General features: G+C 41.1%; 1 protein-coding gene across 1 annotated transcript in view; it reads right to left on the bottom strand.

The window, feature by feature from the left end:
• ryr2a (ryanodine receptor 2a (cardiac)) overlaps positions 1 to 17,696 on the bottom strand; it is a 289,201-nt gene that overhangs the window by 159,864 nt on the left and 111,641 nt on the right. The window contains 7 exon segments of the mRNA XM_026315769.2: positions 1,563 to 1,666; positions 4,732 to 4,870; positions 7,411 to 7,525; positions 10,051 to 10,196; positions 13,343 to 13,470; positions 17,322 to 17,465; positions 17,571 to 17,676. Coding sequence (XP_026171554.1) covers positions 1,563 to 1,666; positions 4,732 to 4,870; positions 7,411 to 7,525; positions 10,051 to 10,196; positions 13,343 to 13,470; positions 17,322 to 17,465; positions 17,571 to 17,676 — 882 coding nt within the window.

Below are 17,696 nucleotides of genomic sequence, written 5' to 3'. Positions count from 1 at the left end.
TGGACTCCAATGAAGGAGCAGAACCATCTCAAGGAGGATAAGAAGAAATGGACAGCATCTGAGTTAAATATGAGTGTCACTGCAAAGGGTCTGAATACTTATGACCATGTGATATTTCAGTTTTTCTTTTTTAATAAATTTGCAAAAATTTCTACATTTCTGTTTTTTTCTGTCAAGATGGGATGCTGAGTGTACATTAATGAGAAATAAAATGAACTTTTTTGATTTTGGCAAATGGCTGCAATGACACAAAGAGTGAAAAATTTAAAGGGGTCTGAATACTTTCCGTACCCACTGTAAATAAAGATGGAATCATTTTACTAAATTTATTAACAGCATCATCAGATAAACATCTGCTGTAGTGGAATTTCTTCCAAATGCTGTATGATCTATTATCTTAAATTCAAATGTTATTTAAGAATGGTCTGACAAAAGAGGATTTTGGGGAAAACCTATTAAATGTTCAATTTCGATGCTATAGGTCAGAACAAGAACAAGGGTGTGACTGAAACAGTGGGTGGGTTTATTAACATTTTGAGTGAAACCAATTGAATCTAATATTGAATTAAATGCAGTGCTGAGACTATCATTTTCAACATCTACCTGAATGTTAAAATCTCTCACTATAATGACTTTATCTGAACTGAATCAGACAGGAAGGCTGGAAATTCAGTTAAAAACTCTGAGTAAGGGACAGGTGAACGGTACACAATGACAAGTAGAACTGGAACATGAGCTGGGTTTAGACCGTCGTGAGACAGGTTAGTTTTACCCTACTGATGATGTGTTGTTGCAATAGTAATCCTGCGTTGTTATCCTGTTGTTCCACTGTTGTGCTGACTGCAACCTGACCTGATTCCCAGTGTCTCCTTGGCTTCTGTTTCCTGTGAGTGTCTGTTTTCTGCCTGTTCCCGGCTCCCGTCTTCCGTGTCCCCTTGGCTTCATGCATATATGTGAGTCAGGGTGTTTCCTGGTTGTTTCCTGTGTGAGAGAGCGCACTCCTCTGAGTCTCCGTGGTCTCTCTTAGCTCCTGTGTTCCGTGTTCCCAGCTATCCTGCTTCCCTGAGTCCTGTCCTGAAACCCTCACTGTTCCTGCGCTCATGTGTTCTCTAAACTCTGTCCCAGTGTCTGCATTCCTAGACACCCTTGTACATACTTCAGTTAGTATTTAACTTACCTGTGACAATAAAGTGTCTTCGTCTGCAACGTGGGTCCGTGCAAACTTATTACACACCAACATACGTGACACTCAGAGTGCAGCTCAAGAGGAAAGTAAACTTGGGCCTTCTATATGAAAGCACTGTACTGTTCACCTCCACCAAACCTTCCCTATAGTGTCTGGGGTTACTTTTTCTGTAGGAAAAGGTAGAAGGTCATTCATTCTAAAAGTACATTGTATCAGAAAACAATCAAGCAATCAAATACATTGCTTACAAAACGTGTCTGTTTGCCGTTCAGCTGCACAGGACTGTGAACTTCCAGTAAAAGAGCCACTGAATTTCTGACATATTTTGGCATTCCCTGTTTTTCCATGTTTGTGTATAAATGTTTATCAACCCTACCTTCTCCAGGTCTGGTTCTCTCAAAGCTAAGGCCAACTCATTATTATCCATAACAGATGCTGCAGCCACATCAAGAGGAGTTGAGCCTCGCATAGATGGAGATGCTGAGGAGAAGAGAAGAAAGGGAAAGTATTTCTAGAGCAACAGTTAAATGGTTTGAGGAGTGTATTACCAATAAATCATTAGAGTATTGAATATAAAACAATAAAACAAGAGTGCATCTGTTTCATCCTACAGCCTACATGGTTTTAGCACTAAATGTCTAACTGTGGTCTGGTTTTTCAAAATGTTTTAGATTTTTTTCTTAATACAAATGACGGTAACTCATTACACTTATTTTGAAATAGGAAGTCAATGGTTAACTGTGTTGGATGATTAGTTAGTTTCTCAACAGAAGCAAACAAGACTTACTGATAGTCCTGTTGGTGATAGAGAGCTCAAAAGAGCTATAGACCTGAAGCCAGAGAGGGCTTTTTTTTTACCTTTTTAGATGGAATCAATAAGTTCCATACTTCTACTATAAAAAGATTAAAAAGTGAACCAACAGTCTCCTGTTAAGCTTACCAACACAGACATAATTTCCCTACAAAGAAAAATAGTATCATTTATGTACTGTTTTTGACTGAAACTAATCTGGTCTTCCCCCACAGCTTCCCCCCCACCTATAGTCAGCCAATAGTATCCATTCTTGTACTCAAATATACACTCAGGGAACTCAGGAATGTCATCTCTCTTCTGTATGGTTGGTTGCAGGTTAACAGCTTGCTGGCTGTGATTTCCAACAGGAATTTCAATTAAAGGCATCCAGTGCTGCTTGAAAGTTTGTGAACCCTCCAGACATGATCAGGTTTTGTGTAAAAAAAATAAATAAAATAAAACTTAATCATCCAAAACCCAATTTGTGAAGTAGACTTCCAAATGATGGACACAAACAAAAAAGGATATATTGTCATTATTAATTGAACAAAAACTGGAAATTTGACTTGTGCAGAATTATGTGAACCCTTTTATTTAGTAGCTTGTGGCACCTCCTTTTGCAGCCATTATGTCAACTAAACGTCTTCTGTAACCACTGTCCAGTCTCTCACATCTGTCTTTGGGGATTTTTGCTCACTCCTTGCAGAACTCAGCCAGTTGAGAGAGGTTGGAAGGACATTTGGCATGTACCGCCCGCTTCAGGTCTAGCCACAACATTTCGATTGGATTGAGATCTGGATTTTGACAAGGCCAATTAAGAGTGTGAACCTTTTTTCTTTAAAACCATTCTTTGGTGGATTTGCTTGAATGCTTAGGGTCGTTGTCTTGTTGCATCACCCATTTTCGGCCTCGCTTCAGCTCTCTGACCGATGGCCAGAGATTCTCTTCAAGAATTTGTTGATTGGTCTGAGTATTCAAGTTTCCCTGAATAATGTGGAGTCGCCCTGGCCCGGAGGCGGAAAAGCAACCCCAGACCTTCACATTTCCACCACCATGCTTAATTGTTGGGATGAGGTTCTTTTGCTGGAATTCAATGTTGTCTTTTCTCCAAACATGGCGGCTTTGATTATGACCAAATAAATCTATTTTGGACTCATCTGTCCAAAGAATGGACTTCCAAAAGGCCTCTGGTTTGTCCAAATGCTCTCTGGCAAAGTTGAAATGGGCAGCTTTGTTCTTTTTTGAGAGAAGAGGCTTCTTTCTAACAACCCTCCCATAAATGTCATGCCTGTTCAATTTTTGCCTGATTGTAGACACATGTACATTTACCCCAGATGCTGCCAGAGAGGTCTGCAACTCTCTAAAGGTGATGTGTGGGTTGGCCTTTACCTCATTTATTATTTTTCTGGTGCTTCTTGATGATAATTTTGATGGGCGTCCACTTCTAGGCAGAGTTGTGGTCATGTTGAATGCCCTCCATTTGTAGATGATTTGTCTTACAGTGGATGGATGGCGTTGGAATCTCTTGGAGATGGTCTCTTAGCCTTCCCCAGACTGGTGGGCAGTCACCACCTTCTTCCTGATGTCCTCGGATATCTCCTTTCCTCTTGGCATTGTTTGACTCCTTGGCACCACAGTGGTTTGGTTGGTTTCCTCTCTCTTTTAATCAGTGTTTCCCAATAACTTTCCTAAGGATGTCTAATTTGATTGGTCTGCTTAACTGATTAATTAAGCACCCAAATGTGTTTCACCTGACTCTGTTGCCCGCTGGACTTTACCAATGCAGCTGGGGCTTCAATTACTTTTAATAATAATAACTCAATCTTTCATGTCATTTTTTCGCTACTCACAAAATTCCCTCTAAAGAAACATATGCAATTGATCATCATACATCTGACATTTAATTTCTAAAAAGCAGGTGATGTAAAAATAGGGTCATGGTAAAACAACAGAAAACTCTGAACAGATCAAGCGGTTCACAAACTTTCCAGCAGCACTGTATATTTCTGAATGAAGTCTTCTCCTCTGCTTTTTCCAATAAAAGAACACACCTTAACATTGGCAACAGAAAAAAAGTAGTGGGTCCAAAAATTTTAGTTAATTGAGTGCACTATATAGTGACTGAGGGGTTAGGGACTAGAGTGGACATTCAGACACAGCCATTGTGTGTGAACCCTTTTACTGCAAAACATCGACAATTGTAAACAGACCACAAAATTCCCTCTGGGATCTTCCATATGAAGATGAAAAACATTCAATCATATCAGATAATCATTAAAAATAATTGTATGATGGATTACAAGAGTTTGTTTACAGTTCTCTATGAGATTAGAGGTCTCCTGTAGCTTTCAATATCACTTGAGGGAAATTGCAGCCAACAGAAGCCACAATCATTCACATACATATATAATCAAACCACCAACTATGCAGTTAGCTGCCACCCTATCAATAGAATTCTACTCTATGTCATTAGCAAGGTCCTATGAAGGATGCAGTCTACAAAGGTGCAGCTTTCATAGACTGCACAGGCTGAACTATGGGCTGACCCGAAATGAGACAGCCTATTCTTGGAGAATTTTCTGTTTGTGTCACCTATTGCTTCTGCCCCTACTATTGAGGAAGAACCTCAGGTTTCGAAAAAAAACTGAGAAAAAGATAATACATGAACTGAGGTAAAATTGCTGACTTTCAGCTTTGATTTAGGAAAAACAACAGACACAGCACATTGAGGACAAGGCACATTACAATACACACTCACCAAGGCCAACACTGCTGTTCTCTAGCAGGTAGCTGAGATGGTCAAACATGGCTTTCTGGTTTTGACGACTGATTCGACAGAAATAACAGAGAAATCGACAACAGTTGGCCACCATTTTAGGAAAGGTTATTTCCTGCAAAAATACAAACAACATGTACAAAAGTCATGCACCACTGACCACTCATCATAACTGGTATATATTTTTCAAAGTGTTCTATCATCCTTTTATTTGTTTTAATTAATTTTATTTATTTGTTTATTTGAATACATGTAGTTCATAAAAAGTACACTTTAAAAAAAGAAAAAAAAAACATGACTGAACTATGACACAATTTGCCCCTGAGATCATTTTGTGTCTGTGTGGTCAGTTGGAGGCTCTGTGAGGTTATATACTTTTGCTAGAAAGTTTCACTTTATGGGATGCTTTGCAGATGAACTACAGGGGCCCACTGAGCCTGTTCCAGTTCAATACAGTAATTAGTATATGTTTTTAAAACACTTTGGGGAAAATTAAAAGTAAGGCACTAGATGATTTTCTTTCTGACTTTTATTTAAGCAAGGCTCATACTCAGGATGCAAATGATAACGTGCTGGGTCTAGGCTACCACTGAGGACTTGGCATTATTTTTAATGTTGCTGAGCAGGTTGTCCAGGCCAGCAACTTTATGTTTATTTTATTTCAAGTCAAGTAGTCAAGGAGCTTTTAATTTGTCATTTCAATTATCTACAGTGAATACAGTGCACAGTGAGGTAAAAAGATGAACCTCCAGGAACCGTGATGCTATATAAAATAATACAAGTACAGATCTACACTAGACTACACATATCTAATAATTAACAAAGAGCCCTAAGCTACATTTACTAGCAAATATTTGATGCATGAGTCAGACTTGAGTCATACTAGTTTGGTTTGCTGCTACTAGCTGAGCTTTCTTTTACTGCTGTATGGGCTTGTCCAAGCCAGCACCAATTCTTGAGGTAGGCTTGAGGTTCATTAAAGGTTCATTAAAGATTAGTCTATAAAGAGCTCTGTCAAAACTCTGAATGACCTCAGACCCATGACTCTCACCTCCCTTGTGATGAAGGCTATGGAGAGAGTCATTAAGAACCACATCATCAAGGAAACCAACCCACTGATGGACCCTCTCCAGTTCATGTATCGCACAGACAGGGGTGTTTGATGCAAAAATCTTATCATGGACTCTGTGCACAATCATCTGGAACAGCCCATTACCACTGCTACACTCCTGTTTGCCCCCATCAACACTCTACAGCCACAAATCCTAGCAGAGAAACTTCCCACTCGTTTCCACCTGGATGACTGGCTAATCCTGTGAATCATAGATTTCCTGAATAACAGATCTCAGAGAATGCTGGTCAATAACACTTACTCTGACCTCTCCTTTACTTCCACTGCCTCTCCTCAGGGCTGTGTCCTGCCTTTTGGGATGCTGGAACACATTGTTGATCCTTCTATATTTTGTAGGCCCAACTCAACGAAACACCATTTTTGAGAAGGTTGCCCACCTCATGACCTCGTAGACCTGCCTGGACTCTCACATCCACACACAAGCTCCAAAGGGCTTGTGAATTTAGTCCAAAGGGACTGCTGTTGTTATTTCTCCTTAGGTTAATGTATCTGGTAGCATTAGCAGGATTGTGCCGAGAGGACAGAAAGCAACTTAGGATGTTATCTGCACTCAGGTATTCAAGGGGTAGCAAGGTGGAGCAGTGTTTATCACTGTTGTGTTACAGCTTCCCTGTGTCTGTGTAGGTTTTCTACAGGTATTGTACATTCCACCCACAGTTCAAAGACATGTTAGGGAGTTATGTATTTTGCTGACTCTAAATTGCCCACAGGTGTGTGAGAGTGGTTTTTAGCTATATTCATTTACACTGCCACATAGCAGGCTTAGATCTTTATTCATACTACATTATATACTACTCAATACTACTCAAATATTCTCTCATTTCATCTATTTTAGAATTTGCAGATTGTTACTACACATATCTGTGATGCTCTCTTTACCAAATCTTTGTGTGTACAGCACATAGTGTCCTGTGCCAGACTTGCATTTGTGTTTGGCACACAAGCAGGATAAAACAAAGTTCTAGTAGTGAATCTATAAAAAATAAATTTTGATACCATAGACTGCTTAAAGCTGTGCTTCCTTGAACATAGCAAACTGATCATTGATGAATTCAGAATCAGTACTACTAATGGGGCTTTTACATTAGCTCTACTTGACTTGATTCGACTCGGTTTTTGGGGGGTTTCCCACTAGGTGGCCATGGTTCCAAGCAAGCTGAGCTGATACTAAAATGTGACATCAACAGACTGTGGGCCACCCATTGGACAGGGAGTGGCGTCAATGGAAGAGTGACAGCGCACCGCAGCACTCTGCAGGCCGGAGGAGTGTAGGGCTGGGATAATGTATAAGAAAACACATCTACAATTTTACTTCTTCTTACCCTCACATGTCCGGATTATGTTTCAGTCACTACTGACAACAGGTCCACGCAGGCACTGCTGTGGCTATTTATATCATTAGTGATAGTAAATGTTGAAAATCACAGTGTTGAATATTTGGCACTCTTAAGAGTCATTTTAAATAGTTTTGTAAACTTCCTTTAAAGTCTGTTGTCTAGCTTTGCAGTTTGTGTACCTCATACCTTGGAGTCTCCTCCACCAAGTACATTGACCATGACTTCCATGACAGTTTCATGCATCCCAAGAGCTCTCATAAGATTAGGATGCTGGTAGAACACCTTGTTGTTCATGATATCACTGCAGAGAAAGAATAAGGAATTAGAGGTTTAATGTAGTTTTATGTCAGCAAATGATGCCACTGAATGGTGTTGTGGTTTGTACTGTCATTTCACACCAAGAAGGTTCTGAGTTTGTATTGGTTTCGACCCAGGACCCAGAGTTTGCAAATCCTCTCTGTGTCTATGTGACTTTTCTCTGGGTTCTCCAGCTTATTCCCACACTCCAAAGAGTGGCTTGGTTAACCCAAAGTTAACCTATTCAAGCTGCATCTTTGTTTTTATGACACTAGACACGAGGCGTTTGTAGCAGTATACACATGCTATACATCCACATAACTAGAAGAACATCTGCTTAAAGCTCAACAAAATTTTGTTTTAAATTTTAGGAAAACAATTCAATCAACAAGCAGTTAAATGGCTACAAATCAAAAACAAGCTAAAGCTGCAAGACATGAAATATGTCATGAACAATTTCATAAAATACATGCTAATGCAACAAGCAGTGCACTGTTTGAAAACTAACAGTAAGCAGATTCCAACAATACAAGTCCTATTTCTGTTCCGCTAAAACTCACTGAAAGACCAGCCAAAGCATTGCAGAAATAAATATAATAAAGTATGAAGTAATTAATTTTGTCTTACCTTTGCTGTTTTCTGATCAAAAGTTATTTTTGTATAAAAGAAACTTCTGCTATCATCTACTTCATTGTTTTGTGTTAAACTGACATGATTCCAACTAGGATCCATGGACTTTTCTTCCCTTGAGATGACTCCACTCAATTGAGCACAACTGGATTGTGCCTATGCATTTCTCAATTAAAAGCTATATAAACTTTGCTCTGGTTTATTTCATTCTTGGTACAAGTGAGAATCGGATGTTTTTATGCTTTCTTCGGATGCAAGAACATAATTCTAGAGGGGATTTTCAATATACAGTGGGTACGGAAAGTATTCAGACCCCTTTAAATTTTTCACTCTTTGTGTCATTGCAGCCATTTGCCATTTGGTCGAAGGAACTGCCCAAGGAGCTCAGAGACAGAATTGTGGCAAGGCACAGATCTGGCCAAGGTTACAAAAGAAATTCTGCAGCAGTCAAGGTTCCTAAGAGCACAGTGGCCTCCATAATCCTCAAATGGAAGAAGTTTGGGACGACCAGAACTCTTCCTAGACCTGGCCGTCCAGCCAAACTGAGCAATCGTGGGCGGAGAGCCTTGGTGAGAGAGGTAAAGAAGAACCCAAAGATCACTGTGTCTGAGCTCCAGAGATGCAGTAGGGAGATGGGAGAAAGTTCCACAAAGTCAACTATCACTGCAGCCCTCCACCAGTCAGGGCTTTATGGCAGAGTGGCCCGACGGAAGCCTCTCCTCAGTGCAAGACACATGAAAGCCCGCATAGAGTTTGCCAAAAAAAAACATGAAGGGCTCCCAGACTATGAGAAATAAAATTCTCTGGTCTGATGAGACCAAGATTGAACTTTTTGGCGTTAATTCTAAGCGGTATGTGTGGAGAAAACCAGGCACTGCTCATCACCTGCCCAATACAATCCCTACAGTGAAACATGGTGGTGGGAGCATCATGTTGTGGGGGTGTTTTTCAGCTGCAGGGACAGGACGACTGGTTGCAATTGAAGGAAAAATGAATGCGGCCAAGTACAGAGATATCCTGGTAGAAAACCTCTTCCAGAGTGCTCAGGACCTCAGACTGGGCCGAAGGTTCACCTTTCAACAGGACAATGACCCTAAGCACACAGCTAAAATAACAAAGGAGTGGCTTCGGAACAACTCTGTGACCGTTCTTGACTGGCCCAGCCAGAGCCCTGACCTAAACCCAATTGAGCATCTCTGGAGAGACCTGAAAATGGCTGTCCACCAACGTTCACCATCCAACCTGACAGAACTGGAGAGGATCTGCAAGGAAGAATGGCAGAGGATCCCCAAATCCAGGTGTGAAAAACTTGTTGCATCATTCTCAAGAAGACTCATGGCTGTACTAGCTCAAAAGAGTGCTTCTACTCAGTACTGAGCACAGGGTCTGAATACTTATGACCATGTGATATTTCAGTTTTTCTTTTTTAATAAATTTGCAAAAAATTCTACATTTCTGTTTTTTTCTGTCAAGATGGGGCGCTGAGTGTACATTAATGAGAAATAAAATGAACTTTTTTGATTTTGGCAAATGGCTGCAATGACACAAAGAGTGAAAAATTTAAAGGGGTCTGAATACTTTCTGTACCCACTGTAAATTTAATGAAATCCAAAATTTTTGTTGTGTTCCATCTTAATTTGCTCTTTACATATTTAAGAATTCACATTTACAGTAATCACCAAAGTTGCACCTTTACTTTGATACCAATAATATCCATGTAGACCTTGTAGATGCAGAGAATAATTATTTTTTTTTGATGTGTCACTTTCAAGCAGGAGTCTTAAAACAATGGTCCAGGGTTTGACAGGTTAAAGTCTCTAAGAGATTTGTGGAAAAAAAAACCCAAAATGTAGAACGGCAAATAAAATAAAAACATGGGCCAGGTAAGGGCACACTCACCCAAGTCCTCTTATCATCAGTTTCTCCTCCTCTCTTCCCATGCGAACACTTAGTAGGGATCTGATCTGTCCCAGAGCAGCCAATAGGTTGATGGTATCCTCGATTGATACTGAATTTATAGTGTATGTCTTAGGAAGAGCCCGCACCTGTACAGAGAGAGGGAAACACACGTTTCCTTTGCTCTGAAAGACTGGATTTTACTATGATCAGCTGTCCCACCTTGTAGACAATTTAATAAATAATTTCTCCCTCCATAGGGGCTCACAGACATTAAGGTGTTTCCTGGGTATGAGAATTCACTTCCTGTTACTAACATTTAGTGCTGTGTGTTTCTGTACAGCTTGTTTACAGATTAACTTTAGTCTAACACACCTAAAAACTAACTAGATTCTCTGTACAACAACTTAACTCCTAAATTGTTACATATTCCTGCACTAGTGAAGTACCATTCTTTGTTTTGTCCAGCACCTCTTGCTATTTCCAGACTTATCTTGTTAGTTCTGGCTCAATAGCCTCTGTGCTGTCTTTCAGTCCAGCTTTTTCCAGCCACCGGTAGGACTTTTCGATATCAGCCACTTCTTGTATCTGTCGGTGGTACATGTCGTGCAGGGGTTTGTCCTGCCATGATGGTTCTTGCTCCTGTTCCTCTGCATCGGGCTTCTGTTGCCTGAGATATTCACTAAGTATTCCATCACTTGGGGCCATCTTCCTGATGTACTCATGGATCTATGCGGTTTCATCTCGGATGGTGGCTCTGACACTCACCAGTCCCCGGCCTCCTTCCTTCCTCTTAGCGTACAGTCTCAGGATGCTGGATTTGGGGTGAAGTCCTCCATGCATTGTGAAGAGCTTCCTTGTCTTGACATCAGTGGCTTCTATGTCCTCTTTTGGCCAGCTTATTATGCCAGCGGGGTATCTGATGACCGGCAGGGCATAGGTGTGGATGGCTTGGACCTTGTTCTTCCCATTTAGCTGACTTCTTAGGGCTTGCCTTACTCTCTGTAGGTATTTGACTGTGGTTGCTTTCCTTGCGGCTTCTTCTTGGTTCCCATTTGCCTGTGGGATTCCAAGGTACTTGTAGCTTCCCTCAACATCTGCTATGCGGCCTTCTGAGAGTTCAACTCCTTCAGTCTTGACAACCTTCCCTCTCTTTGTTATCATTCGACCACACTTGTCCAGTCCGAATGACATTCCAATGTCATTGCTGTATATCCTGGTGGTATGGATCAGTCAGTCAATGTCTCGCTCATTCCTGGCATACAGCTTGATGTCATCCATGTACAGGGGGTGGCTGATGGTTGCCCCATTTCGCAGTCGGTATCCAAGGCCAGTCTTAGTGATGATCTGGCTGAGGGGGTTCAGGCCTATGCAGAACAGCAGCGGGGACAGAGCATCTCCTTGGTAGATGCCGCACTTGATGGAGACTTGTGCAATCGGCTTGAGGTTGGCCACTAGGGTTGTTTTTCACAGTCCCATTGAGTTCCTTATGAAGGTTCTTAGGGTTCTATTGATGTTGTTGCTTGACAGGCATTCCAGGATCCATGTGTGAGGCATTGAGTCGTAGGCTTTCTTGTAGTCAATCCAGGCGGTGCACAGGTTGGTCTGTCTGGTCTTACAGTCTCGAGTGACTGCTTTATCCACCAGTAGTTGATGTTTTGCTCCCCTGGTGTCCTTACCCATCCCTTTCTGGGCTCCGCTCATGTATTGAGCCATGTGCCTACTCATCTTAGCCGCTATGATGCCCAACAGGAACTTCCATGTTGTGCAGAGGCAGGTTATCGGACGGTAGTTGGATGGGACTGCTCCCTTTTGGGGGGTCCTTCAGGATCAGGACTGTCCTGCCTTCAGTTAGCTCACTCTGGGTGAGTCCCATCCATTAGCAGCTGGTTCATTTGAGCTGCCAGGCGCTCATGGAGGGCAGTTAGCTTCTTCAGCCAGTAGGTGTGGATCATGTCAGGTCCCGGTGCTGTCCAGTTCTTCATGTTTGAGACCCTTTCTTGGATATCTGCCGTTGTGATGGTTACTGGTGCCTGTTCAGGGAGGTTGCTGTGGTCTGCTCTCAGGTCTGCCAGCCACTGGGCATTGGTGTTATGTGATGCCTCCCTCTCCCATATGTTTTTCCAGTATTGTTCAGTGTTGTATCCCCCCTGACCTTGCGTCCTGGCTCCCCCTTGCCGTAGCATTTGTGTTGTATTTCTTCGATCTCTAGATGTGATACCAGTTGCCATTTGCAGATGTTGGAACACTGAGCTACTAGATGTTTTGGCCCTAGTATAGATGGTGGGTTTCGAAGTTTCCATAGGTACCACATCCTCTTCATGTAACCCCTATCGCTGGGGTTACTCGTAGTAGCATTCCAACAGCTCTGTGTTGTCAGCCCCCGTCCACAAGTGTCTTATCCAGTAGCCCATTTCTCACCAGGTTGCTCTGGTCCCCTAGCACCTGACGCGGACCTTGTTGACCCGGGCGACGTCCAAGCCGGTATGACTCCAGTATTTCTAGGCTAGTAGCGTTAAGGACCTTGCCTAAGGGCCCACACTGGTGATGCCCTGGTCGGGATTTCTTGTCCCATTTTGACTTTGGGACCTCCTGCCCATACTCGGCACAGATGTTCCTGTACACTATGCCAACCACTTTGTTATGGCATTCCTTTTATGCCCTGCATGCTAGCATCTTATAACCTGCTGCTTGATTGTCTCAGGGGTATCTTTGCACAACCTGCACCTGGGGTCCTGCCTGGTGTCGTAGACCCCAGCCTCTATTGCCTTACTCTCTGTAGGTATTTGGCTGTGGCTGGCACTGATCCCATCTTATCAACTTTTAGTGTGTCTCTGTCAAAAGGCTGTATCTGCTGTGATTAAGTTATGAACCAGCAGCACTGCTGATGACAGCAGCGTCTCTCAGCACTCATGGATATCCTTCTGGAAAGGCCTGTTGCTTTAGTTTCTCCAGTCATTTATATTATTCCCTTTCAGTAGTATAGTAGGATGGCTGAACATATTTCTTCATAAATCAAGTTTTTCTCAAAGACATATAGCCATTTCTTATACTCTCTGATATAGTTTGTATATGAATGGGTAGAAAGTTGTACAAAGGTGAAGAAGTAAATGTAAATTTGCATGATATCCTACTTTATGGTATTGCACTAACAAATTTTTCAGAAGTTGTTGCATTTACATGAAGCCATACACAAATTTGACTAACACTGCTATCAAAGTTGAATGCAACAAAGTAAAAGGGACTTAAATTATACAGTCATTCTGATAAAATGAACACACACACTCATACCCACCTGTCCTCCAATGCCATCATATTGGCGATGCAGCAGGACAAACATGGCTCTGACCAGCTCTGGATCCTCAATAACTGACTCTTGAGCCCAGCGCACCATTGTATCTGAAATCAGTTGCTGTAATGTACCTGTAGACAGAGGAAGAATTAAAAGGTGCTGGTGATAGGGGTCCATAATCTTCACTGAAATTTATTTGTTGTTAACTAATGACTGATTTTATTTGTTGTAAAACACTTTGTGTACAATTATATTGTCTATAAGTGTTTGATCTGATTTGATTTTATAAGTAACTTGTAAAACTAATAAAGTTGGACATAATTTATGTTATATTCTGGTAAACCAACCCATTAGAGAAGACACTTTTGTTCAAAGAAATGTACAAATGAGGTACAATCCAAGCTGCAGTAGATCAGGAAAAAGCATTTTAGTTGTGTAAAGAATTTCAGAAGAGGCAGGTGATCAGGTGATTTTTGAGGAAAGAAGAAGCCCTCTCTGGCACTGTCATGATCGATGTCTTAGTTTCCTGTTTTGGACTTTTATCTTATCGCCTGTGTTAATCTCAGGTTGCTTTATGTTAATCTCCTTGGATTAGTCTTGCCTGAGTGTAATTGTCCCCTGTGTGTGCATGTATGTATACCAGCCCTGTCCTTTTGTTCGCTGCCAGATCGTACTGAGTACAGCGCAGAACCACAAGAGACTGAGAATCGTCCGAGTACTGTGAGCTTTCTGTGACCTGACTCTTTCCCTGAGTGTGGCTATTCTCCCCTGTATCTCCTTGGCTTTCTCCTGGTTCCAGACTCTGGTGTTTCCTGGTAGGGCTTCAGGTTGAGAAAGCACACTGTCCCAAGTCTCCCAGGTCTCTCACTGTTCTTGTGCTCCGCATCTCTAGACTCCAGTGCTTCACACACACACACACACACACACACACACACACATGCATGCATGCATGTACGCACACACACACACACACACACACACACACACACACACACACACACACACACACACAACCCCCCCAATAAATAATTAGTTAATTACTTTATTACCTTATTAATTACTTTATGAATTACTATTAATCAATATAATTTAAATAATCTCAAATTTAATAGCTGCTGTAACAACTGAATTTCCCCTTGGGGATTAATAAAGTACTTCTTCTTCTTCTTCTTCTTCTTCTTCTTCTTCTTCTTCCCTGGCTCCAGCTTTCTCTGCTTCTGCTGGCTCCAGCTTCTCTGTGAGTAAGTCACGCTTCCCTGATTCTCCTGTATTTCTCCGTCTTCCGGTGTTCCACATCACTGGACTCCAGTGCCCCTGGTTCCTTATCCAGTTTCCCCGGTTCCAAGTTTCCTGGCTAACCTGTCTCCCAGTCTTATCCCGCATTCCTGAACTCCACTGTAAATACTTTCGTTCTTCTGAGTTTCCCTGGTGTAAAAAATAAAATCTTTCATCTGCAAACTTGAGTCCAAAATAAATTTACTTACATTTTACTACAAATTTACTGAGGAGATTTTAGGCAATGTTATTAGGAAGCACTCTATTAATTACCACTGCTATGCAGATGACACTCAGCTGTAGCTATCTATGGAACCTGTTAATACAAACCAGTTAACCAGACTTCAAGCGTGTCTAACTGACATAAAGCCCTGGATGTAACGTTCTACTTTTAAATTCAGAGAAAACAGATGTTATTGTATTTGGGCCTAAAAACCTCAGAAATAACTTTTCTAAAATTATAGCTACTTTAGATCGCATAGCCCTGGCCTCCAGCACTACTGTAAAAACCTTGGAGTTATTTTTGACCAGGACATGTCCTTTAACTCACACATAAAACAAATCTCTAGAACTGCCTTCTTTCACCTGCGCAACATTTCCAAAATTAGGAACATCCTGTCTCAAAATGATGCAGAAAAACTAGTCCATGCATTTGTTACCTCAAGGCTAGATTACTGTAACTCATTACTATCTGCATGTCCCAATATCTCCATAAAAAGCCTCCAGTTAATCCAGAATGCTGCAGCCAGAGTCCTGACAGGAACTAGCAAGAGAGATCATATTTCTCCTGTATTAGCTTCTCTTCATTGGCTCCCTGTAAAATCCAGAATAGAAATTGAAATCCTTCTTCTCACATACAAATCCCTTGAAATGATTAAGCTCCTTCATACCTTAAAGACCTCATAGTACCATATTATCCCAATAGAGCACTTCGCTCTCAGAGTGCAGGTCTACTTGTGGTTCCCAGAGTTTCCAAAAGTAGAATGGGAGGCAGAGCCTTTAGCTATCAAGCTCCTCTCCTGTGGAACCAGCTCCCAGTCTGGGTTCAGGAGGCAGACACTCTCTGTACTTTTAAGGCTAGACTTAAAGCCTTCCTCTTTGAAAAGTGTATAGTTAGGGCTGGCTTCAGGTAACCCTGAACCTCCTTTAGTTATGTTGTTATAGGCCTAGACTGCCCGAGGACCATTGGTGCACTGAACTCCAATACCCTAACCCTCCCCTCCCCTCCCTTCCCTTCCCCTCTCCTCCTCTCCTCCCTCCTCACATACACTATTCACAAAAAGTTAGGGATATTCGACTTTCAGGTGAAATTTATGGAAAATGTAAAAAGTTCATACTACAGTGATATTATATCATGAAAGTAGGGCATTTAAGTAGAAGTATGCAATGGTAATTTCTTCATCTCAAACAATTTATTGAAACAAAAGCTAACAACAGTGGTGGGTATACCACAACAAAAAATTTCAATGTCTCAATAACTTGTCAATTGTTAGGTGTCGTCTTGGTCTCATGATGTCAAAATGTGAATAGCATGATGAAGAGGACTGTTTAAATACGAACTGTCATTGAACCAGAACATTTAGTGGTCGATGGTCATGGATCAGACACTTGTTGATTTTTGTGGTTAATCACCTTGTTAAAGAACACCATGTTATGCAATAAGTACTGAAACATTGAACAGTTGGACGTGTGCATTCAAAAGTTTAGAGAAGGTCAAATTAAGTTCAGCTGTAAGGGTTATAGTGCATTTTAGTTGCATTCTGAAATTCTGAAAAAGTCAAATATTCCTAACTTTTTGTGAGTAGTGTATATATTCCATCATTGAATGTCACTAACTTTGTGCACTCTCTCTCTCTCTCTCTGTACCTTCTGCAGGTGTCCCTGGTTCTGGAGCTATATATTGCTGATGTGCAGTTACTGGCCCCACCAATCTGCAGTGTCTATTTGTTGCTTTTCTTTTTGTTGTTCCGGTCGAGGCAGATGGCTGCCCACACTGAGCCTGGTTCTGCTGGAGGTTTTTTCTTCCATTAAAGGGAGTTTTTCCTCTCCACTGTTGCCAAGTGCTTGCTCATAAGGGATTTGTTGGGTTTTTTGTAAAGTGCCTTGAGATGATTGTATTGTGATTTCGTGCTATACAAATAAAATTGAATTGAAAATTGAACTAAATTGACACCAATCATAACAGGCACATTCTTTGACTAGAAAAACAAGAAGCCTTTTACCAAAAAGGAACTTGGAAAAAAAAACCATTTTACCCTCCTGTATTAATTTCATGTTAATTAGTTTTTGTGTATAAAATTATCACCACGTTATAATGATTTTAATTCATAATAATACATCTCCTAATGTTGTAATAGATCTTTACATCATTTTAAGTATGTGTGAATATTAGTTAACTTCTTTTTACCCTTTCTGGAGTCATTGACCTGAGTTTATACAACTCATTTTTGAATAACAAAGTATAATATATGGATTATTTTGAATATAATAAATACTTATATTGTGCTATATAGCACAGACTATAATATGTCATAGTTTAAGGGCAAAAGACATTTATTTTGAAATCACAGAAAAAAGATCTGTAAAGGCTATAGTTCTTGGGTCTGTTCCTCAGTTGGGTAGTTAATAGAACTAAGTCCCTAAAAATGTTTGTCTGAAAGTGCCTACTGTAATTTAAATGTTCAAATCTACCTCACAGAGAACTTACTGGATCTCTTGTCTTTTTGCTCCTTCGGCAGGTTGGCCATCCTCCTCTTCAGATAAGCCACTTTCTCCACTAGTGATATGAGTCGACCGCGGAGAGTGAAGTCACTGTCACTGTCTATACCTCTATCTTCATCCAACTCTATACCTGGAGAATGGAGAAATCAGTGCACACTGTATTTTTTGTTTCATGAATATATACTGTAGAGATCAATCTAATTTCCTTAATGTTTGGTTGAGGGGTAATGTGTACCACAGTGTCTCATCAGATCTTCATGGAAGTTGAGCAGCTGTTCTTGAATGTATTCAGGACAGGGACACTCCTGCTTCTCATCCTTAAAATTCAGCAGCATGTTGATCTGCAGACCCATATTCAGGG

Source organism: Mastacembelus armatus, chromosome 19 (assembly GCF_900324485.2).
Source record: "Mastacembelus armatus chromosome 19, fMasArm1.2, whole genome shotgun sequence".
NCBI lineage: Eukaryota > Metazoa > Chordata > Actinopteri > Synbranchiformes > Mastacembelidae > Mastacembelus > Mastacembelus armatus.
This window is presented reverse-complemented; position numbering and strand designations above follow the sequence as displayed.